The sequence below is a fragment of the Podarcis erhardii genome (genome assembly GCF_964252035.2).
Source record: "Podarcis erhardii genome assembly, chromosome: 1".
NCBI classification, from domain to species: Eukaryota; Metazoa; Chordata; class Lepidosauria; order Squamata; family Lacertidae; genus Podarcis; species Podarcis erhardii.
In genome coordinates this window covers 85,881,157-85,904,165 of record NC_138497.1, presented here as the reverse complement: position 1 = coordinate 85,904,165, position 23,009 = coordinate 85,881,157, and the positions used below count along the sequence as shown (strand labels likewise).

Below are 23,009 nucleotides of genomic sequence, written 5' to 3'. Positions count from 1 at the left end.
TAAACAAAGGGGCGGGCGGCGCTGCTGCGTTGCGCGGATCTGGGCTCTCAACTCCTGTCCCAAGTAGCGTCCTGAGCCCAGTCTGCGCCTGCGCGTTTTTCTTTGCGCGCCTGTTGCGTCTCCCTAGTCTGCGGGGGAGCTCCTTGCCTTCGTACAGGAGCTACTGAGTCTGCAGATAACGTAGTAGTTATTGCATACTGCTAATCATGTCACCAACATGAAAAGTTTGGAAAGCTCTGCCCTAGTAATTGCACTTCAATCCTATATGCTCCATTGAGTTCAATGGAAATGACTCCCAGGTACGTGTGCCTAGGCTTTGTCAATTTCCTCATGATAGCTAGATTGCAAATAAAAGGGTGGTGATTAAATTATGAGTGTCTGAGTGTTTACAAAAACATGGGAAGTGAGTGAACTAAAGACAAAATGTAATTATGTAAGAATTTTGCTGCATATTTACATTTTACATACTATTGTAGGATTGTGTATAAAATTTATCATTTTAGTTTTATATATCCTCACACGGCTGATATTTTCACTAGATAAATAGATATAATTCAAATATATTGTTGTGCACTTTTTAAAGTAAATAAGGGTCCTTCTGAGGCCTTGCTAAACATGTGTGACCTGTGGAGAACACCCCCCACCTACATTGCATCATTTGCAGGCTTTGTTCTCATTTTGATTTTGTCCTAGTCCTGTTGTGCTAGCTGGCTGCTGGCCACAAATTTCCCATTTCTCCAGCTTCAGTTTTTTTCTGCTTTGTCATTTACATTCTTCTTCACCTTCTTAACTAGGATGTTAGGGATGTGTTTTTTTTAATAATTAACCAATAAATAAATAAAAATACATGCTTGACAGGGACAGGATAACTGTTTCCAAGCTAGGTTGAACCATTTTCCTTGTGGGCTCAGAAAATGTGGGAATGAATCATTTGTCTGCTGCATGAGAACAATCTGGCAGAAGACTCTCCACCTTCTCGCTTTGCCCCTAACTGCCTCTGATGACTGTGTAGTAGACTGACAAGAGGACTCTAGCCCTTTCCATTGTACCTGGCAGGTAAGAGGCCCTGCTGAAGAGAATATTTCCTTTCCCTTTTGCAAGGTCCCCAGAATGGGATCCAGAAACATCCTCATATCATTTTGCAGACAGTAAGTGCCCAATTAAGGAGGAGATGGGAGCACTACAGAGCTCCACACACCACAATTAGGTATTTTGGTGTTTTTAGTTCAGATCTATGCTGCCTTTCTAGCACTGACAGCTGCTGCTTCTCCTGCTAGGTTTTAATATGATAAGTTATACTTTTGCTTTTTGATATATTCAACAAGGTTGATTTCTGCATATCTGGGTCTTGCTTCGCCATTACAAAGAAATCAGATTGTGCCAAGGGTCCACACTGGAGCTAGAATCTTTTATTGACTAGTGTAGGGTTGTCAGACACACAGGACAAGCACCGTGTACCTTTAACAGCTGAGTAAGAGAGAATTGGGACAGATGCCGTTTGTTATGGAGAGATAAGCAGAAGACGCATTGGCTGATGCACACAGGCCCCAACCATGTGCAAGTAGTAAAGGCCCAGGACCCTAGCTCTAAGGGCATTCCAAGTTCTGTGCTTGGCATTTGGGAAACACTGAACACTGCCGTCAATGCTAGCGCACCTGCAGAAAAGTTATTCCTGCATGAATGTTGTGTGACAGATGCCAGTGTAAATTAACATGAAAGGCAATCGATGAAAGACTTGAATTCTGAAATTTCTCCAGAGTGATCTGGTGCTTCCTTCCTCCACTTAATACATTGTCCTCCTTTCTTCTGTTTGAGAGCACTTGGGAGAGTTTAGAAAAATAAGATGCCATTTGATTTACTCTCTATTCCAAAATCCAGGAAAGTTGGATGCAGGGTGCTACCAGCAGAGCATAGGTGTGTTGCAGAAAGGTGGGTTAATATAGAAGCAGGGGCATAGGAAGGGGGTGCGATCCACCCCGTGTGTCATCCCTGAGGGGGTGACAAAATGGCACACCGTGGGGGGCATCACTTACTGCGGGGCCTAGCCTGCAGTGCGCCTGAGCCACACGTCTCTCCTGGGAGTGACGCAGTGGCTTGGGAGCCCACACTGCCTGAAACAGCAGCATGGGGCTTGTGTCTGCCAGGCGGACTCCGTGGGCAGCTTGCCAGGCACCCCCCTGGGTAGATTGCTGTGGCGCCCCCGTCCCTCCGGGTGCCAGAGCAGCTAGCTATGCCCCTGCGTTGAAGTAGCTCCAGGTGATTCTCTCAAACAAATGAAGGGGAAGGCCTCAGGAACAAGCTAGCTTGCTAGATGATGTCCCAAGATGACTTAGTCAAAAGTTATTTTGCCTTGGACTTTGAATTCATCAGAAACTCCTGACTCTGTTGAGACAGAACCCTGTTACTGATCAAGCTGTTACTAACCTTGAATGCACTTACTCCAATTTCCAAGTGCCCAGGTGTGAAAGGAGGCACAGCAGTGCCATTTTGTACAGCTCATTTTCTGTGTTCTGTGGCATTTACCCAGTCATATGACCCAAGTAAATCTGAGTCTGGCAAACCTACATCCCAGCATCATTAAAATGTGTGTTGCTTTTTCTGCCATGGCAGATTTTTGCTGAAAGGGAAGTATAAGGGAAGGTTAGATCCTTTCACCCCAAGCACCATTGGTCTTTGTCTTCATTTCTGGAGCATCTGCAGGCCCAGCCTACTCTGACAATGCTGGTGTTAGTCAACAAGGATGAGCTTCGAGTGCTGAAGAAAGAGCTGAGGAGCTGCTTCCCCGAATCTCTAAAGGTGAGATGGCATCCTCCTCTGCTCTTTGCCAGGCATGCAGAACCTCTGCTTGGGCGATGATTCCAACCCAAAGCTTAATGTGAACACCATCAGGAGCCCAGTCTTTGACAGATACCTCTTCAAGAATCTGAGGGGAGGGAGTAGTGGTTTCTTTCTTATCCTTTAGAGCTGGAAATGTCAGGGGATCAAGGAACTGTACTCTGGGCACAAGGGCTTTCCAGAAAATGGCAGATAAGGTTGGGCTGGCAATGTCATGACTCACTGTTGGCTTCATGGATCAACTGACCACTGACAAGGTTAATGGCAAGGCTGGCCACAAAACTGACAGGCGACATTTGAAAGAAACCAGGAACACATCTGAATTCTTTTAATGCTCCTGTTTCTGTTACGTCAAGATAACTGAAATGGCCCTGCCGTGCCTCCTCCCTCTTGTCCCACCAGGTCCATGGGGCTGTACTGAACGTGTGCCAGGGAAACGCTTTTCATCAGGAGATACTGGTAGATTCCTGGCCCAGCTTCCAAGTGGTCATTGCACGGCTCCAGAGAGAGGTATTGCTGAGATGGGACACCTAAGAGAGGGATGTTTTTCTTGGTTCTGTGAGTAGCATCAGCAAAGGGCTTGAATTGTGAGGATGAAGAAAGCACTACCAGTGGGAACAATCATTTTGCATGTTAGCCTTAACCTCAATTTAGTGCTGATAGCTTGGTAACTTGTACTTATGCTCTCATAGTGTAGGGGTGTGGTGCATTGTTGCTGGGGCAGCAACATGTCTGCCCCATTATTTTTAAAGGGGGATGATGCACACTTTTACCCAAGGGAGAGTACAGCCACAAAGAGTCATAGTGGGGAAGATAGGATTGGGAGGTGGAGCATTCCTGGTGCAGGAAATTATCTCTTGCCAGGGTGCTAACAACACCACAACAGGCGCCTAACTCCTTTGCACAAGTACTTTCCACAGCACACTCATAAATGAGGTACAAGCTGGGGCATATTTTCCTGGCAATGAAATATTGTCAGCTGAATGCTAGGGAAATGCTGTTCTCTACATCAGATATGCTAGTGGGGAGAGTCATTTGAGCCCCCTAAAACAGGAAAACTGCACATATTTTGCATAGTAACACTTAATTAGTTTAAAACAAGGGTGGCAAACCCCCAACCCAGAGGCCTGATCAGATCAAAGACCTCCCCGATACTGGGAGCAGGAGCAAAAAGAGGGGGGAAATTTTAAAAATGATGAGATTGATCATCTGAGGCTGGATGCAAATTGCACCTCCATCATCTGAAGAGGGGCATTTGTCACTGATCAGATGAGCAATCTGATGTGTGCTTTCTGTGGTTGCCTATGTCTTGCAGAGGGTTTGCTATGATAAAAATCTTATCCACCTGTTTTAAAGCTTTTTATGCCTGCTCTTTAGATGAAGACTCCTAGGTGGGCTAGTGTGTGCAAAGGAATGACCTCTTCCCATCTTTCCTGCTTGTATTTGCCTAGAAAGTGCCTTCAGAAAGGAACTATTTTACCCAATCTTGTGCAGTTTTCTATAAGGACCTAGATGCCTATGAGAAATCGGTGAAAGATTCTGATGCCATTGATTGGAAACAAGAATTCTTACTTCAGGGTAAGACACCTCAACACCCAAAGTTCTGTGCATGTGCCAGTGTTACTAATTTAGAATTCTTAAAAAAGGAATATTGTATGCACAAGTTTTAAGAGTGCGTGTGTACTTTTCTAAACTGTTTCAACATTGGCATATGCATTTAGAGAAGTGTTATTGTCACCTGTTCTGCATCTGTGGAAGAAAATCTTAGTTTTGGTGCTGCTGAAATCCTCTTCACTAGTCAGAGCAAGGCTACCTTAAGGTGATCACCATTTTACTTTTCCCATAATAATGGGTCTATGCTTCTGCGACTTCTGCCCCTCTCCTCTGAGCACCTCAATAATCCCCTCACCATTTTCTACACCCAGGTCTGCAGGATGGTGTGTATCAGACATCTCAAAACCTAGCAGCTGCCAAGCATTTCTCCGCAAAGCTGGTGACTCGGACCCAGGTTTTTGTTGTGCAGAAACCCTTGAATTTGTCTTCTTCCACACCCACGTATGTCACGCTCTATGACTCAGGGGTTCCAGGTAGCAAGCAATACAAGGAAGGCAGGAGACATTTGCCAGTGCACTAGTAATTTAGAGCATGGTGCCCACTCACTGGAGACCTGTAACAGGGGGAAATATGTGCAAGAGGAAATAAACTCAAAGCCAAGAGGTGACTCTTATGCTAGGCAGAGTTATCTTTTCAGGAAAAAAGGACAAAGACCTTGGCAGTTGTAACTGCAGAAAGACTCCTCAATGTTTCTGATTTTTCCCCATAATTCAAATGAGAGATGATCCGTGTTTCTTACCCAGGTACTCTGTACATGCCCAAGAACACAAGCAAGGTGATTAGGAGCAAGCACAAACAATGGCTGGCTAGTAAGCCAATGTTTGTGTATCTCTGTAAATCATATTTGTAGGCTTTACAAAAGGCAGATACTTAGTAATGTTCATCAGGGCCACTGGATAAGTCCTCTGTAAAATGGGAAGGGGAGGGGAGGACATTCAACTGGGCAGGCAGTGAAGTTAGAATGTAACATCACTGTTGATACATATTACAATAAAGGATTGTGCTTTCATAGGATTAATATTCCTGAAACATTTCATCTGTAGAGTGGGATCAACTTACCAAAAGCATAGCTGTAGTTTATACTACTATGAGTCCACTGGGCTAATAGCAGCTACACAAGGTAATGAGCTCCTCTGTACTAAATCTTTGCTGGTACTAAATCAGGCTTCCTCAAACTCGGCCCTCCAGATGCTTTTTGCCTACAACTCCCATGATCCCTAGCTAGCAGGACCAGTGGTCAGGGATGATGGGAATTGTAGTCTCAAAAAACATCTGGAGGGCCAAGTTTGAGGAAGCCGGTATTAAATATTCAAGATTTAACTCTGTTGCAGCAAGTACAGGAACAAACAACATTAGTGGCATTTAATAAGTCTCATAACAATGCCACTCATCATTCCCTCTTAATTAATTTTGGAAAAATGTAGCCCAAGTAAGGAAGTCAGCATAAAAACTGGGTCCCTCACTAATAACGGTAGGGAATAAATTTAATAAATAATAAACTAGCTAGGGCCTCCCATTCTCCATGACTAGAGATCAAACAAGCACCACCATGTGCTCATAGATCTAGGAAACCCACAGAGGGCTCAGTTACACCTTTTGTCATGTTAACCTTCAGGTGGTTGCAGGGCACCCCAGCTCCATCTGCAGACTTCAAGCTTGACACTTGGGTGCTGTAGCTGGCTGGTTCATCGTGCCTTAAGTGTTACTTCTGAAGGTAGGCCTTAACCTTTCTTTCATTCTTCAGGTCAGGATCAGAGCTGAAACTCTCATCTCTCAACACCACTCATGCTGCCCTGCTGAATGAGACCTGGAGTGTAGGTGGCAATGAGCAGAGTCTCTGCTATCTGACTCGGCTAATCAACTGCTTCCCTAGTAGTTGCCTTCTGGATGCTGGAGGATGTCCTATCTCTTGGGTCCTGCTGGATCAATTTGGGTGCCTGACCCATGCTTACACCATGCCAGCGCACCGTGGCAAAGGCTACATTCAGCTGGTGATAGCAGCACTAGGCAGGAAGCTACAAAGCCTCAATTACCCAGTCTATGGTGATGTCCTGGAAAACAACACATCAATGCAGAGAGCCCTACAATGCCTTGAAGCCAACTTTACTAGTTGCTTTCTGTCCTATGACCTGCATACACCCATTTCTCTGCTGTGACAGGCTATTCAAAAGCTCTGACAGTAAAAAATAAACCAGTGGTAGCAAAAACAGATGGTTTAAATGAGAAAATTCCTATATATATATATTTTAAGTTGTATGAAGCTTCAAGAACTAGGTTCACATTTAATAATCTGGACACAAGCACATTGGCCCTACAGTTAACATCTAAGCTGAATCAATACCTTTCCAGCTAAAACCGATTTGATCCAGACCTCAAACAAATAGCCAGCAGATGAAGGATAGATTTGATTTTCACCGATTCCATCTGTGCTCCCAGAAGAGTTTTATCTGACGGTTGCTGGGCCACCCAGAAGCATACAAACTCCCAGGCTTCAGAACTGTATCATGATGAATCAGAATGACTGAAGGAAGTCTACTGAGAATTTTTGACAGGTTTGAAGCCTCCAGTTGGCTAACCTAATAGTGCTGCTCCCTGTTTATGCCCTGACAAAACATTACTGTAGACCTCTTGTAGAGGCTCAGTAAAGTAATCGAAATGATAATGTCTGTAAACAGAACCTTAAATGAAGTATTGGGAGAAGCTATGTGCAATCGCTGCGGATAACTGTTAAGGCACGTGCTATACAATGTTTTACTTTAACACCAGAAAATTCCAATTAAAGTATATCATATTTGTAAAATGCACACTGTTTGGCCTGAGGACCAGTAGATGATACATAGGGCCAGAGTCAACGAACTGGTCCCCCATCAGAAGCCCACACAGGAGTTCTGCTAGCACAATAGGGCTTTCTCCTTGTGCCATGTGTCCCCTGAAATTGGCTCACAGGGTGGGAGGTGTTGAGAGAACCCCAAGAACAGAATGTGGTGGGAGGAGAGGAGAGATTGGTCTGTCTGGCAAGCAGAAAGAGTGACAGAAGAGTGTGAAGCTCAATTCTTCCCATAGTTTCTAGTATTCCAACGCAAGAGGGCACTTCCAGCAGTATACCACAAGGGCTACTGTTGGGAGCCCATTTCTCATGCCTGTTCATCATTGCTGAACGACAGCTTCAAATAACAACTCAAACTTTACTGATACCAAGGAATAAAATAGCTACATTTGAGCAAGTACAAAGTATTATCTGGAGCATTAAAAAAAACCCCCACAAACCCACCCAACAACCCTGTAATAATGCATTTAGCTGTTCTAGGAGCCAAGCACAAGAGGTCCTACCTAAGCTTGGGGAAACACACACATTGTCTGGTACAATGTTAATAGTTTACTGGAAAATTGCACAGGTGTGTGCGTGTACCCTTAGTACTTGTGGGCAATTCTCTGCACCATCTTCACTCCTATCCTCTTTATCCATTTAGACAAGATGTTTCTTATTCTAGATCCAAAAACATCTGAAGGGCATAACTCCCATCCATCCCAGCTAGCATGACTAATAATCAGTGATGATGTGAGTTGTAGTCCAAAATATCTGGTGGGTACCATATTGATGAAGGCCAATTTAGGCTCTTAGAAATGTAAGTATCTTACCTGTACTACTGGCCCCACCAGCAAAGTAGATATGCAGCTGCTTTTGCATTTCATGACATTATGTTCACCTATGTTCAACACCCTAATTCATATTCATTATTATCTATTTGGTCACATACTAGTGCAGTTTGATCCATTCATCCTCCAGGAAATGGCAGCCTTGCTCCAATCCACAAACCAACCAGCCCCTAAATGCCATCTAGAGTGAGTGTAAGATGAGAGCCAAGAAGAAAAATGTGACTGGAAATGTAACTGCCTTTTATAATTTGCAAATGAGTGTACAAAATACCCCCATCTAAAAGCTTATCTTTAGGCAGTAGACAAATATGGCAAACCGCCACCTCCATCCCTCACAAACCTAGCATTTCTTTTTGGAGATGGTAATGTGACGTGAGTAGCAGCAACCGTGCTTTTTTTGTGAAATCATAGAAGGTCCAAGAGCGAGTAGCACAGATCGTACAGGAATGAGGACAGGGGGCTAACCTCACCTTAGCTGGCTGGTTTGTACGAGAACAAAAGCCTACAGGAATTATGCCTTCTGGTTACACTGTCTACAACTTTATTAACAAAGAATGCTAATAGAGACTTTCCTAGTAGCATACTGAGTTAACACGTCACATTCCGCACTGCCAGTGGTTTCACGGTCATGCTTTCAAAGAGCAATTTTGCTAGGCACAGACACATAAGAACTCACCTCTTCTAGAACCTCTTATGGCCAATAGACTGCATTTGACACATTTCAATCCTCTTGGAAAAACACTTTCAGAAGACAGTAGCTTTCTATTCCCACCCCCACCCCCAGTTTGTTCAGAACCCCTGAAACAGTAGCAGGTGAGATGCAGGGACTTGTTCCTCAGAGTGCCCCAACACTTCGGCTGTGGAGGCCCAATTCACAAATTACTGTGACCAGAGAGAGGCCAATTTGGATCACGATATGGCAGCTGCCACTGTGTGGGAGCCTTGTGCACACCACCTCTTAATGGCCAGACTGGGTCATTTCCACCACAAATCTGACTGCTTGCAGTGGCTTGATTGGGTAAGGGGAGGAAGCCTGCCTAATCCACACAGTGAGCATCTGCCCTGAAACACGCCCCCCCAATGCAATGGCAGTGTGGAACCATTTCAAGCAACATTCTCCATGGTGGCTATCACAAGAGTGTTGCCAAGGAAATTTAGAGGCACACTCCAGATCTGCTTGGTGACAGCATACATGCTTGATTTGCCCACCACAGCTTCCATAATGCTTAACTCCCTGCACAGCCAAGCAGGGCTAGCAATTTGCCAGCAATCTTTTCATGCCTGAATATAACAAAATGTTTGAAGGGGAGAAGGCTAAGAGCTGTACTGTCTGGGGACAGGAGGAAAAAAATATTGGTCCACTTTCCCCCAGCAACCCACAGTAGTCCTGGGATGGTACCATCAGAAGGTAGGAGCTGGGGAGAAAGATAGCATTCCCATCAACACAAGACATCAGTGCTCTCGGGAAAAGGAAAAGAACTTTCCACATTCCCAACAGTGTAAGCCGTCTTTTTTTCTCTTCCTCTGACAGGGGTAGCTTTCCTGTCATCCTTGCCCCTGCTGCCTTCCACCGATCTGAGAGACAGAAATGAAACTCCCCCCATCACACTTGTCATTAAGTCATGCTCACAACCAGGTCCATTGCCCAAGATTAATTTGATTATTTTTCTTTTTTAAAAAACTGTATAGAAATCAACACACTGCCATCATTCTGTGCATCTGGAGCGGCTGCAAGAGGCCCAGGGCTCAGTGAAATCTCTTCTCTTCCCACACATACCGCTTCCCTGCAGGCACCTTCCGGAAAAACAGGCTGTTCCCTCTGCTCATGTTACCCTGAAAACACAAGGAAAAAGGAGGCATGAGAGAGAATGTGAATAGAGACTGAGACTTTGGGGACAGAGGTCCAGCATCTTTCCAGCAACAAATACAGAGGGGATTTTCCCCCTATTGAGGGTCAAATTCTGTCAGGGGTAATCTGTTTTAACTGGAGTGGGGGCAGAGTCTCTCTCTCTCTCTCTCTCTCTTCTTTCCTGAAGAAAGAAAGAGCTTGGAGAGGGCTCCCTATTTCAAGGCTCTCCCAACCATAAAACTAAGCCCCAAGATGATGAAGCTTGCCCACCCTGGAACATCAACACGGTGTGGCAGCTGGAATGCACCCAGAAGAGGTGAGGGCACCCCAAGCCACACTGTGACATCTTGGTCTGGCATCCTTGCTTGGGAGGCTGGTATACCCAACGGCCAAAACCCCTGGAAGAATTGGAGAGGGGGACTCTGTATTGCCAATTATTCCTCTCCCACCCACATCAAGGGCAATATGCTATGGTCCTCTAATGAAAGGGCAGACAAGACAGACATACCTCCCCCTGTAGCTGGCTCCAGCAGTGTAACCAGGACGAGTAGGCTGGGGCATAAGGAGGGAGGCCACCAGCGAGCCTGAAAAACAGCAAGAGACCAGGGTAATTTACCAAAATGGCTCACCAACAATATCCCATGTGCAGAACATCCATTTTTGGTTCATAGTCACTTGGGAAACAGTAGCCCAGATGCAACTTCTAGACTAGAGCAATTACTTCAAAGAACATTCAGGCTGAGCTTTTATATTAAAAAAAAGAGAGTGACACAGGTCTGAATCAATGAGCGAAGTAAAAGGTCTGTTCCTTCTAGATAAAAATGCATTTGTACACCAGCAGTTCAGGCTTGCAGCCAGCTTTTTGCTGTGCTGTACAAGGCAAGGCACCCAGAAAACCAAAGCCCATCTTTACTACCATGATGAGTCAGCTCTGGTGTAAAGCAAAGCAAAATTATTTGTCCAGAGAGTGTAAAAAAAACACACACAAAAAACCACACACGAGTTCAGAGGAGAATGCAAGAGGTTTATAAAATCTTGAATAATGTAGGGATAAGTGAAGAAAAATATAAACATTTCCCCCCTTAGATTTGCACTGTGGTGGGAGAGAGTAAACACAGTGAAACAAGCTGGCAGGGCATTCAGAACTAACAAACAGAAATGTTTTTTCACATAACTGATACAGTGGCTAATAGAATCCCCATGTTTAAAGGCAGACTCTATTAATATCATATGCTGGAGACAAATGACAAGGAAGGGTTGTTGCTTTCATGCTCTCCTTGCAAGTTGTCTCTGAGAATATGACTACCTGTTGTTGTAAACAGAAATAATGATAGGTCTGACTTGCATGTAGCCATAGGTAAAGGTACCCCTGACCGTTCCAGTCGTGAACGACTCTGGAGTTGCATGCTCATCTTGCTCTATAGGCCAAGGGAGCCTGCATTTGTCCGAACAGCTTCCGGGTCATGTGGCCAGCATGACTAAGCCACTTCTGGCGAACGAGAGCAGCACACAGAAACGCCATTTACCTTCCTGCCAGAACGGTACCTATTTATCTACTTGTACTTGGCATGCTTTTGAACTGCTAGGTGAGCAGGAGCTGGGACCGAACAATGGGTGCTCACCCCAGCACGGGGATTCAAACTGCCGACCTTCCGATCGGCAAGCCCTAGGCTCTGTGGTTTAGACCACAGTGCCACCCACGTCCCTGCACGTAGCCATAGTTAATGCTTAAAAGCATGGTTTAATGCAAGTTTAACCATGGTTTATTGTGAAAGCGCAGTGGGCTCAGAAGTCCTTACTTCACTTCTCCTCAGCTTCTGTCTGCATGGGGAGCAACAAACCACAAATCTTGGCTTGTTGTGGTGTCTGAAGCACAGGGTTTGTGGTTTGCTTCTTTCCCAACCAAGCAATAAGCCCATAACATGCTCATTCACATTAACTATGGTTTCATGTGATGCATGAACCAGACCTATAATTTAAGTATCTTCTCAAGAGACTCCACAGTTCTAAACATCCTGTCTCCTAGTGGTCAGAAGGTACATCCCAGTGTCTAACCCAGGCTTCCTCAACCTTGGCCCTCCAGATGTTTTTGGCCTACAACTCCCATGATCCCTAGCTAGCAGGACCAGTGGTCAGGAATGATGGGAATTGTAGTCTCAAAAACATCTGGAGGGCCAAGGTTGAGGAAGCTTGGTCTAACCCATCAAACAATGAAAGAATCACAATTTTCTACCTCTGTGTGATCAGACTCATTAATAAAATCAACACCCATAAACCATGTACTGTAGTAAGATAAAAATGAATAATAAAAAAAGCTTGACAACAACAGGCAGAAACAGGACAGATCCCTTATTTTCTCTTGAGATTGGAAATCTATTGAATAGACCTGTAGTGTCCACATGAATTTAAAAATATTTACTGGAGTTGCAGATGACCACAAGATTGAAAGCCAGGTTCAAATTTTTAGAAGTCCTTAGCTGCATCTCCAGCCACAACTATTTTGAACATAGGCAGGGCGCAGTGAAGGAGATGGCTCTTTGACCACTGAACTTTTAAATTAAACCCTTAAGAGCTATTCTAGGAGACTTTCCATGTCAGATGCTTTATTTTCAAGCTCTGTGGGTTGTGGTACCTAAACACTGAAAAGCAGCTGCTGAAAATATGAAGAGAACAGATGCGAGATGCAGCACATTGCTAAAACTCTCATTGCTTCATGAAGGAAAGGGACCTGACAAACCAAGACTAAATGAGACTGAACTGCTTGTATTATACATTTGAAAACACACAATCAAAAGCCAAGTTAGAGAAATCAGACTCTGCACTCACCCACAACTATTAATGGCCATCAGGTTTGAGACGAGTACAAAGGGGTAAGTCAGCATACTGGCAAAGAACTGTAGATACAATACAGCAAAATACACCAGTGAAAACAGCCCTCATTTTTCCTTCACAAGCCCCACCCAGCTGATGGCCTGTTAATGGCAGAACCTTCTTAGAGCTTCAGCAAATCGAACAGTCACCCTGTAGTTGCAGGGAGTATGCCTTAGGCTAGAGAGAAGGAGCTCCACAGGGCAGTGAAGCGTTATTGCAGTTGCAATTCTGTTTCAGGACAGGAGTTCACCACAATCACAAAGCAGATAAAATGAAACGGCTGGTAATTGTTCAGCTTAAACCGAACAGTAGTTTGAGCCAAGCAACAGCACCTACTTAAGAGCTCAGCACTAGAGATCAGACGGATCTCAAAGGTATTGAACAGAGATCCTGAGGTGTACAGCTTGCAAGGCTTCTTGCACAGGACATCACCAGCATCACCCCCAGCTTCAGGATGAAGTGCTCAAGCCTACGCTCACATTCTCAGGACACAACCCACCCCCTCTTCCCACAGGAAAGAGAAATGAACTGTACACTCACTCCAGTGACAGCCTGAGAATAGCTTTTCATCTCAGTCATGGTGGAGACCTAGAAAGAAGAGAAATAAAGTAACTGACCCCTGTTCCTCAATTAAGAGTAGTCACTCCCAAATCCATCATAATCCCTGCATTGGAGCAAAATCTGAAGGAGCTGCCTGAAATTACTAGATGTAATGGAGGTAGCAACATACAACCACATTCAAAGGTTGAGGACAAAAAGTATATACAGTGGTACCTCTGGTTGTGAACGGGATCCGTTCAGGAGGTCCAGCCATATCCCAAAGTTTTCGCAACCGGAGAGACCACTTCTGCACATGTGTGCGCAGCGAAACACTTCCAGGTTTGCTGCTTTTGCAACCCGAAGTTTACATTACCTGAGGGTAACGTAACCCGAGGTTCCACTGTATTGCTCAGGAGAATGTGCAGCAGGACCATGATAGGGACCTTTCAAGCTGACCAAGGCTAGGGGAGGAAACCTTTCATACCTGCCTACCTGAGCCCAGCACTCCACTGTCCACACCCCATACATCACACTACTTGTAGTCTACTTACCCCATTCTCCAGTGCATAGGTATTGATGAGGTAGGCCAGCATGTTACAGAGCCACAAGGACAGGATGTCCCCAAGCAGGCGGGGAATAAGGCCCCTGGAAAAGGAAAAAAACTGATAAGTGAGGCCACATACTGCCTGGAAAAAACATCTTACACAGTGGCGTAGCGTGGGGGGTGCAGGGGGGGCCGGCCGCACCGGGCGCAACATCTGGGGTTAGGGCAAATCCACGGGTTAGGGGGCGCAAATCCACGGGTTAGGGGGCGCAAATTACTTGCCTTGCCCCGGGTGCTGACAACCCACGCTACGCCACTGATCTTACATACATAAGCACACTTCCCTCCAGTGTGTGAGGCAGAAAGTCTGGCTGTATTTCCATGATGGGAGGCTGATCAACTTTAGTGCAAAGAACAATGTTACACATTATCCCAAGAAAGATCACAATCTGCTTAAGAAAATCTCGGCTGAATTAGACCAAAGTTTCAACTAGTCAAACATTCTGCCTCCCACGAGCTCTGGCCATAATTGGACTCGCCCTCTGTCCCTCCCTGTTCCCCATGTCCCCCATGAACCAACAACCATGGCAGGTACAAAAGGAAGCTCACCCCCCCACACACACACAAGCAAGTACTCACGCAAAAAATCCCAAGATGCCCTCTTCCCGGTAAATGGTGACAAAGGAGCTCAATACCCCACTGAAAATTAAGAAAGAAATTCATTTACTCTCAGAAATCAAGAAACAAGTGGCTCTCCCTGACCCCCTCCCCGTTTTCAACTTCAACAATGACAGGAAACCTCTGTGCTCACACACTAATTGCTCCCTGGCCTCTTTTTAACTTCTCCTACAAAAAAGGCATTGGCCTTGTGGGTTAAAGTCCAAAGGAAGCCGCCTGGTCACAAATATGCACATACCTGTACTTGGTCTCTCTGCCAATGAACTGCACCATACACCTCAACGTGATCACTGAAGGACAAGGACGGAGGGAAAAGGGAAATGACATCAGCAAGGATCCTCCCCACTCTCCTTCCCCTACTCAGGCCAACACAGGAACACACTACTTCGCCACTCTCCTAATTGAAGCTTAACTCAGACAGGACAGATATGCCCCTGGTTCGGGAACAGGGGTTCAACCACAGTTAAATGAAATAGAATGCCCCTTGAAAATTCAGGCTCATGGTAAGGAGCTATGACCTTGGATGCCCAAGTGACAGCTGTGGCCAGAATGCCTTTGCCTAGCTGACACCAGTGTGCCCACTATGCCCATTCTTGGTCACGACAACACTTGCCTCGTACACATCACATTTGGATTACTGCAATGCTCTCTGCATTGGGCTGCTTTTGAAAGCTACAATTGGCAGAATGCTGCAGCCAGCCTGTTAACAGGGGCTGCGTACAGGGACCATGTGACTCCCTTACTGAAACAGCTGCACTGGCTTCCAGTGTGTTTTGACTCATTTTGTTAGGCACCTTCAGCTGATTAGGAAAAACGGAGTATAAATGTCATCAGGAAATAATTACATATCAGATAATTGATCAAAGCCAGCACTGTGCAAGATGGATACCCAAAGCACAAAAAACAATGACCATGAAGGGACCTGAATGTAACAAGGAAAGGCTGGTGAATGACTTTCCTCTTTCTTGTTGCCAGGGAGGTAAATGTGTGCTGGCAGTGACCAAAGGGCTACTGGCCCCTACTTACCATGAAAAGGGTGGGTGACTAGCGTAGCAGCAGAACGTGCAATCATCTCTTGAGAAGTCTATGACCAAAAGGAATGGCAAAAACATCAGCAAAAAGCCAGCCAAGGAAATGGCAAGATTTAAGGTGACAGGATGCTCCCCATCTGACAAGGTTCCACTAAAGCACCTAATGGCTGTCACTTAGTGTGAGTTACAACTCGAAGCATTTGTGTTAAGGAGCTGCACTTTGAGGTTAAAACTGAGTTCATAATTCCTCTACCAATCAAAGCCAATTTCAGCCGAGCCACAGGTTTCAGCTCATTTAGAGACAGTGCTTTGCTCTATTATCACGCTAGGCACAGACTTTCCAAGTGCATCCTATTGCCCACTATAGCACACTGGAAGGGCTCTTTCTAGGTGCCTCATCTCTCTAGTTTTAGGACTTCTGTGCCTGGATGTACACTCCCCTTTAAACAGCTTGTAGACATCCTGTCATACTGGGTGGGATTCACCTAACAAACTCATCAGCAGAAGCCCTGCCCAAGGTACAATGTGCTTTCCCCCCAGTCCCCCCCCCATAGAAGCCAATGCAAGGATTTCCACTCACGTAACAGGACTTGCCCTCCCTCTCCTCCTGCCACATCCTCCTAAAATCTGCTCTGGAGGATTGAGAGAACCCCCAGGACAGTGCACAATGGGAGGAGAGAATAAATTGCTCCTTCGGGCAAGGAGAACCCTGGCTTAATTACAACCCAATATTGCATGCTTAAAGTCAGTTCTCCTGGCCTCTGTTCACTGATATGGAACAAAACTGGCAGGCTGCAATGTGGGACACTTCTGCACCATTGCCAGGCACCAACCAAGGGCCCCATAGGCTCTAAAGCAGCCTTTCTCAACCTGTGGGTCCCCAGATGTTGTTGAACTACAACACCCATCACCCCTAGCTAGCAAGGCCAGAGCTCAGGGATGATGGGAGTTGTAGTTCAACATCTGGGGACCCACAGCTTGAGAACCACTGCTCTAAAGGGTTCCCCACTGCCTGACTTGTCTTTGCCACCCAGTCATTCACCTCACACACCCTGCTGCTCCCCCAGCATCTTTTAGAAGTGGGTAGGTGGCAGTGCCTCTTTTGAAGGGGAGCCAAGCTTGGCTCCTATTCCTGGAGGCTGCCCATCTTAATTTAACCAAAACGCAATGCTTGATCAGTTCTGTCAGTGAACAGATTGTCACCATTCAACCCTGGCACCTGTGCATGTGAAATCCTAATACATCCCAGCTTAGCCCATGACAAATGAATCCATCTCTTACCTCCTTAACAACTTGCTCTAAGGAGGACGAGGATTCCTTGGGGCTGATCCCTGGGTCCTGGAGAGAAAAGTGAGCATCAGAAGTCATGGGGTGACGGCATTTCCAGTGCTGTCTGTAGAAGGCAGTTGTTGTGCTGTCTAATTCTGGATGGAAGATATTCTGGAGAACCCCAGAACTCCCAGAGAATGCACTACTCTACATACCATCTGATACAGGCAGCAGCCACCTCCCAATACCCATGAGCTCAGGGAAGGGAAATAGAGGAGCAATCACTTGGGTGGGAAAGGGAGAAGCAACTCATGCAAACAAATAAAAGCTAAGAACCTACTTACCTCAACTTGATCAGCTTCCTGGCAGTGCTAGAAGTAGGAAAACAGAGAAAAATGAGCCCATGGCTTATCTTCTCATTCTCAGCATTTTAAGCATACCTAATTGTCTTTGCATTCACTTTCCCATTCCCACGATTGGATTGCAAGAAAAGGTGTCTAATAAATTTAATTAATAAGAATAAGAATATTCCATGCTTCTAGATTCAGGTAGGTAGCCGTGTTTGTCTGACGCTGTCAAAATATATAAAAAAATAATAATAAATGTCCAGCAGCACCTTAGAGACAAACTAAGTTTGTTCCTGTTATAGGCTTTTGTGTGCATGCACACTACTTCAGATACAGTGTATCTCAAGAAGTGTGCATGCACATGAAAGCTTATACTAAGAACAAACTTAGTTGGTCCCTAAGGTGCTACTGGACAATTTTTTAATTTTTAAAATATATTTCAATATTCCATGCCGTCTGTCTCAAAAATGTCCTCAAGATTGTTACTTGAATTATTCCCAATGAAAAGAAAGTACATGTTACTTCTTGTACTCTTATTGCAAGCCAGCTGAGTTTTTGGGAAAAAGTAATACATAGTATATTTTTCCATGTATAAGACTATATTTTCCCCAAAATTTTTAAAGTTTAAAATTGGGGGTCGTCTTATACACAGAAAGTTTAAAATATTTATTTCTTAATTTGGGGCTGAAAAAATAGGGGTCCTCTTATACATGGGGGCATCTTATAGATGGAAAAATACGGTACTTCTGAAGGATTTTCATATACCTATAAAAACCTGCATGTTACTCTGCAACTATTATCCCACAATATTTTCAGTGATTTCTCCAAGATGTATTCTAAGTCAACAACACTACTTATATATCTATGAGTTATATAGGATTCTTCACAGATTAATTACTGAAAGCAATGTGCATTTGAGTCATCTGCCAATCTTGTTCTTCTGTGTAACTAAAAGCAGAGAAACAGCCTTAAAAAACTGAAACTGCTACTTACAGGTTGGCACAACCAAGTGGCCACAGTAGCAATCCAGGCAGTCCACAGAAAACAAGGCTAAACTAAATTTAGATCAAAATGGTGCATCCTATAAATAAACAGTTTTTATGCTCAGAGACCTGATTGTATGGTCAAAACCATGTGTGGTATCCAAAACAGTAGTTCTGTTAGTGCAACAGAACTTCATCTCACTCTCCTCACCCGTGCACCCTCCCAAAATCTGCTTCAGAGGATTGGGGTAACCCCTAGAACACATTTCGAGGATGCATGGGGAGAGGAGATGGAAGGGAAGTTCTGCTGCACAGCCAGAAGCCCTTGCACTAATAAAATACTTTGCTGGAAACCACCCCATGAAACTGTCAAGTATCTTCCCATTCACTCTCAGCATCAATCACAATAATTATTGGCAGCAACCAAAAAGTATAACTTGCAAATACCTATATTTGGAACTGTTGTTGGCTTGGGCCATAAAATGCCAAGCTATGCTTTGGTGCTCTAAGAACAAATTTTGTCTGCCAAGGCTTTAAGCTAGTTTACAACCCCTGTGTGAATGCTGAGTACATACCATACCCTGATTATTTGAAGACAACTGGAAATTTGGCCTTACACTGAAGAGGATGCAATTTAATGAATGGGAGCACACAAGAGAAGGAGGGGAGCAGATAAAACTCATTCAAGTGATACATTCCATGTGGAAACAGCCCACTGTGTTTACTAAGGCTTAATCCTAGACAACAACAAACACCCTCCTCATATTTGCCATAGCAAGCATTCCTTCCAATCTCTGACAAGCTACAGAACGCAACTTGAGTCTAGGGAAGGTGGGAATAATACCTGAAGCTGCAAATAACGACTTTCACTGCCTTAAAAAGGCAACTAACACCTTATTGGCAGGGCTTAGCAGGGCATGGCTGACTTTATCAGATTGTGAAATGTTTAGCATACTAATGTTGCTATAGAATAAAATTATATAGTACCTGTAAAACCTTACTGTGCACTATAGTGCCAATAGCTCCTGAGCAGAGTCTAGGAGTCAAACCTTTGAAGAGTCCAGCCCTTCCATCAATCTTCATAATGTGTTTAGCTGAAAACAGAAGTCAATACAGATTAAAGGATCATACTCAACACTGACTCTCACCCCATTCACACACCTGCCTAGAGGAGATTCCAGCACCCAAAAATGTGTTTAAAAAAGAAGAAGTTAGGGATGCAAAACTATTTAAAACTCGGCCTATCCCATGCTAGAGAAGACGGGGCCTGATGCCAAGTTAGAAACTTCAGTACAAAGGTCACCATACACAGCTGCAGGCATAATCTCCTGCACAGCAAAGCATGCTCATGTCCTATTTATTTCAGCATGCTTAACTGAACATTGGACTACACTTAAAATAATGTCAGCATGCACCAGAACCCGGCTTGCCCTTCCCAAACTCTGCCATCCTCTACAGCAAGGAGGGAAAGTCACAGGTTTCCCAGATATTGCCAAATGGTTAGGAAGTTGAACAACATCTAGAGGGTCACAGCTCCCCCATCTCTGGGTTGCAGTAACAAGTTACTTGTTAATGATCCTAAGTTTGAGTAACAGTGTGCAAGAAAGCAAGCAAGCTCAGAGCCAATAATATACAAGTCGGAGCATGAAGTGTGACATTGCTGGGACATGCACATGCATGCACAGGCTAAATCATATGAAGGATACTTGAAGGGCAATAGGCTACAGGAAGAGAGAGGCTCAGGTGCCCAAACATTGTACTTTCCTGTTATTCTAACTCTGTCTCACTGCATGAATTCAAAAGCCAATGATCATGGCTGTAGCACTGAAGCTTCTTGAGAGTTGAGACTCACCACTTTACCTATATAAACTACCACTATTCCAACAGTTGCAGGATCTCTAGCTAATTCTTGTACACATGAGAAGCTCTGCTTCAAAGGCGTAGGCACCGCCAAGTGCAGTGCAGCAATTACAGCAATCCAATCCTGCTTTAAGTCTTTCTGGCTCATTCACAAATCTTATACATTATGCACTCACCATAAGCAAAGAGACCAGGCAGCTGATAGACCTGTCGCCCAAAGATATTTCTTCCCAGAGTTGGAGGGAGGGGTTCATATCCCACCTTCAAAATAAAGAGACAGCCTGCAGCAACCTCTACAGTGTGAACAGCACCCGAAGGAATAACCCCAACATTCCCTAGCAGTGAACAACTATGGCTGTTCCACTCACTGGACATTTGAAAACTGAACCATAAGAGAAAATATGATCGATTTTTTTGTTCTTAGAATTCTATGGCTGTGCTACTAACTGTAAGTTTAAAGTTCTAAAACCACTATATTCAGAAGATGGTAATAGTTCGTAGCTCACATTAAATGTCTGGGTGGTCTGCAGCTCAGCAGAAAGTCTGGCAGAGTCACTGCATACCAGGTGCCATCTCTTAGTGCTATACATATATAGTGATTGTCGTAAGATGTTCTGGGAATCTTTTTGGCTAAAGAACAGGAAATAAATACTTTAAATAAAATTTGGAGCTACAGACCAAACATATATCTCCACAGACACCACACTATATTCCCCCACTTCTTTGCTCCAAAGTGATTCCCCCTTGCATTTTTTTCCAACCAGGTAAAGTTATTTTAAAATGTTTGTCCTTGATGTGATCTAGGTGACTCTGAAGATAAGTTTGCTGTGATTAAATGTTAAACAACTAGTTGAGAACATGGAGCTATTTTGCTTTTTATGCTGTGAATAGCCACTTGATTTGTCACAATATATCATACTAGGCAACATGTTTTCCATAGTTTATAACTCACATTATCAAGGTCTGCAATTTAGCAAAAAGTTTTACGGACAAATTGGATACTGTGTTTCACAAGTCCAGTTTACCAAAGAAGACAATGTGCTTTCTTGGCAGAGGTAGGCGGTATTTATTTTTGAGATAGATATCCCACTACATAGCTCCACATATCCTCTGTGTAGTGAATCATATGAGAACCACTGTGAGGTTAATAACAGGAAGCCTCACAATTGTCTTTTGTCCTTAAATTCTGAACCTTATATTATAGGAATTTGTGCATCCAAACTCAGAAATGCTAATGTGCTTCCCGTTCCTGCATTTTTTATTAGAAGGTGGATATGCAGGCTGTTAAATATTTTAACAGACAGGGCTGTTGTACCTGGGGCAGCTATGCTTTTCAGCCAATGATGATACAAGTACAAAGCCACAGCTGGCCAAAAGCAACATGCAGCCAAATATACTAAATAAAGAAGTTCTTGAGGCTGGAACTACTGGGAGTGTCCGAAACGCTACCAATAAAAATGAGAAGAGGACAAATTTGAATACGAGGCACACATAAAACCAGAGCAGAAAACTGATCCAGATTCAGAAATCAGCCAGGCTCACAAAAACATTTGAGTGAGGTATGCCAGTCTGAAACTGGCTAAAATTAAACATTGGCTTCTGCAATGAGGATTGTTCTGTGGCTAGCACTGGCAATTTTGTTCTCTCAGGAATGCGGGCACAGCAAAGGCAGCAAGCGAGAGAAACGCAGTGTCTTGGATCTGATTTTGACCCTCTGGTGTTACCGGCACCGGTTGCAAATCCCACTGCTAGGACTCAATCTATATGGCTGCTACTGTGGAACTGGTGGTTCTGGAAGCCCTGTGGATGCAGTGGATCAGTGCTGTTTCATTCATGACTGCTGTTACCGCCACGCCAGGGTCTCCTTAAAGTGTCACCGCAGGGTAAAGTGGCAGCGTTACAAACTCTCGTGCAACGGATCAGAGACGGAATGCCAGTCCACGAGTATCTGCGGCAGGATGGCATGCGAGTGTGACAAGCAGCTGGCGGAGTGCTTGACAGCAGCCAAACCCCGCAGGAAGCATTCTTTCTACAACAGGGAGGCTCTCTGCAAAGGACCCAGGGACCCTTGCCCAGCCGTTCACCGCAACTGGACTGAAATTCTACCCTGGGGAAGTCTTTCCCCTCGACCAGTCTCGAGGTGGGGCTCGTAATTCAACTCTGGAAGAGAACAGGCTGCAGCTGCTGATTCCCAAGGGCTTCCCTCGCCGGACCCACCTCAGCACCTGCGGTACTAGGCAGCGCAATAAAGAAAGACTCAAAAGCGAAGTTGCACTGCAAATGACGGCGCCTGCTGTCTGGATGGTGCGAAAGTGAGGAAGCGCTTCCCGCGTCCCTACGAGCGGCTTTCTTTTTCCTTCGCCGGGGCGGCGGCGCGGCTGCTACGCCTCGGGGTAGGGAGGCGAGCAGCCGCCGCCCTGCGAAAAGGAAGTCTGAAGCAAAGCAAGGCCCGAATACGACCCAAGGCGAAGGGCGACTCCGCTACTCCGAGGGGCTGCTGGCTACGCGGGGAGGGGAGGCGCTGCTATGGAAACGCGTTTGGGAGCGAGGAGGCAACTTCTTCCCCAGTGAGCGAGGGCGGGAGGCGACCTGGGGCTTCTTTGACCTCCTCCCACCCACTCAGTGCCGCCCTCACGAGCAAGGAAAACCTGCCAGGACTGAAGGCCTCACCTGCACGAGCACCTTCACGTACATGAGCGGCTGCGAGAGCACCGTGAGGCCGGAGCCCAGCAGCATCTGAGAGGCCGTGTCCGCCATGCTGCAGCCGCGCCGGGCTCCGCCGAGGGGGTGGGGGGCAGGTGGAAGCAGAGGCTACCGCGCCACCTCCACGTGACCTGCGGTGGAGGAAGATACGGCTCGAGCCGCTGCCTCCACGTCCTTTCCCTCCCCGCCCACTCCAACTACTTCCGGTTCCAGCTAGTCCCTGTTTCT

The 23,009-nt window shown here is 45.3% G+C and overlaps 3 protein-coding genes across 7 annotated transcripts; 2 read left to right on the top strand and 1 right to left on the bottom strand.

Annotated features, from left to right (window-relative positions):
- Window positions 1-254: 254 nt before the first annotated feature.
- On the top strand, window positions 255-8,317 carry LOC309328452 (glycine N-acyltransferase-like protein 3). 5 transcript variants are annotated; one of them, XM_081838451.1, is made up of 6 exons: window positions 255-1,056; window positions 2,692-2,796; window positions 3,238-3,345; window positions 4,287-4,413; window positions 4,761-4,890; window positions 6,194-8,317. In XM_081838451.1, exons 2-6 carry the CDS (start codon window positions 2,719-2,721, stop codon window positions 6,603-6,605), a joined length of 855 nt encoding a protein of 284 aa, XP_081694577.1. In that variant the 5' UTR covers window positions 255-1,056; window positions 2,692-2,718; the 3' UTR covers window positions 6,606-8,317. The 5 variants fall into 5 exon arrangements, with proteins under 5 accessions (XP_081694577.1, XP_081694575.1, XP_081694576.1 ...); XM_081838449.1 differs by having other exon boundaries at window positions 2,611-2,796; XM_081838450.1 differs by having other exon boundaries at window positions 255-1,148.
- Window positions 8,318-9,743: 1,426 nt separating this feature from the next.
- On the bottom strand, window positions 9,744-22,965 carry MTCH2 (mitochondrial carrier 2). Its single transcript, XM_081838437.1, has 13 exons — window positions 22,749-22,965; window positions 20,255-20,339; window positions 19,206-19,312; window positions 17,233-17,259; window positions 16,901-16,957; window positions 15,615-15,672; window positions 14,827-14,878; window positions 14,550-14,609; window positions 13,918-14,011; window positions 13,367-13,414; window positions 12,782-12,849; window positions 10,464-10,539; window positions 9,744-9,939 (listed from the first exon to the last, which is right to left on the bottom strand). The coding sequence occupies exons 1-13, from the start codon at window positions 22,833-22,835 to the stop codon at window positions 9,853-9,855; spliced, it is 906 nt and encodes a 301-aa protein (XP_081694563.1). The 5' UTR covers window positions 22,836-22,965; the 3' UTR covers window positions 9,744-9,852.
- On the top strand, window positions 21,668-22,742 carry LOC309328574 (phospholipase A2 crotoxin basic subunit CBb-like; the record flags this gene model as incomplete). Its single annotated transcript, XM_081838594.1, has 1 exon — window positions 21,668-22,742. A coding segment is annotated over one exon (564 nt), but the record flags the coding sequence as incomplete, so codon positions are not given.
- Window positions 22,966-23,009: the final 44 nt, after the last annotated feature.

What these genes read in the sequence shown, in the direction of transcription:
- MTCH2 (XM_081838437.1), bottom strand. Translation starts at nt 22,835, where the DNA reads ATGGCGGACACGGCCTCTCAGATGCTGCTGGGCTCCGGCCTCACGGTG. An exon ending in TAGAGCAAGTTGTTAAGGAG is followed by an intron (nt 15,673 to 16,900) that starts GTAAGAGATGGA and finishes TTTTGGTCATAG; the next exon opens with ACTTCTCAAGAGATGATTGC. An exon ending in GGCATCTTGGGATTTTTTGC is followed by an intron (nt 14,012 to 14,549) that starts GTGAGTACTTGC and finishes TTCCTTTTCCAG; the next exon opens with GGGCCTTATTCCCCGCCTGC.
- LOC309328452 (XM_081838451.1), top strand. Translation starts at nt 2,719, where the DNA reads ATGCTGGTGTTAGTCAACAAGGATGAGCTTCGAGTGCTGAAGAAAGAG. An exon ending in GCTTCCCCGAATCTCTAAAG is followed by an intron (nt 2,797 to 3,237) that starts GTGAGATGGCAT and finishes TTGTCCCACCAG; the next exon opens with GTCCATGGGGCTGTACTGAA. An exon ending in TTGCACGGCTCCAGAGAGAG is followed by an intron (nt 3,346 to 4,286) that starts GTATTGCTGAGA and finishes GTATTTGCCTAG; the next exon opens with AAAGTGCCTTCAGAAAGGAA.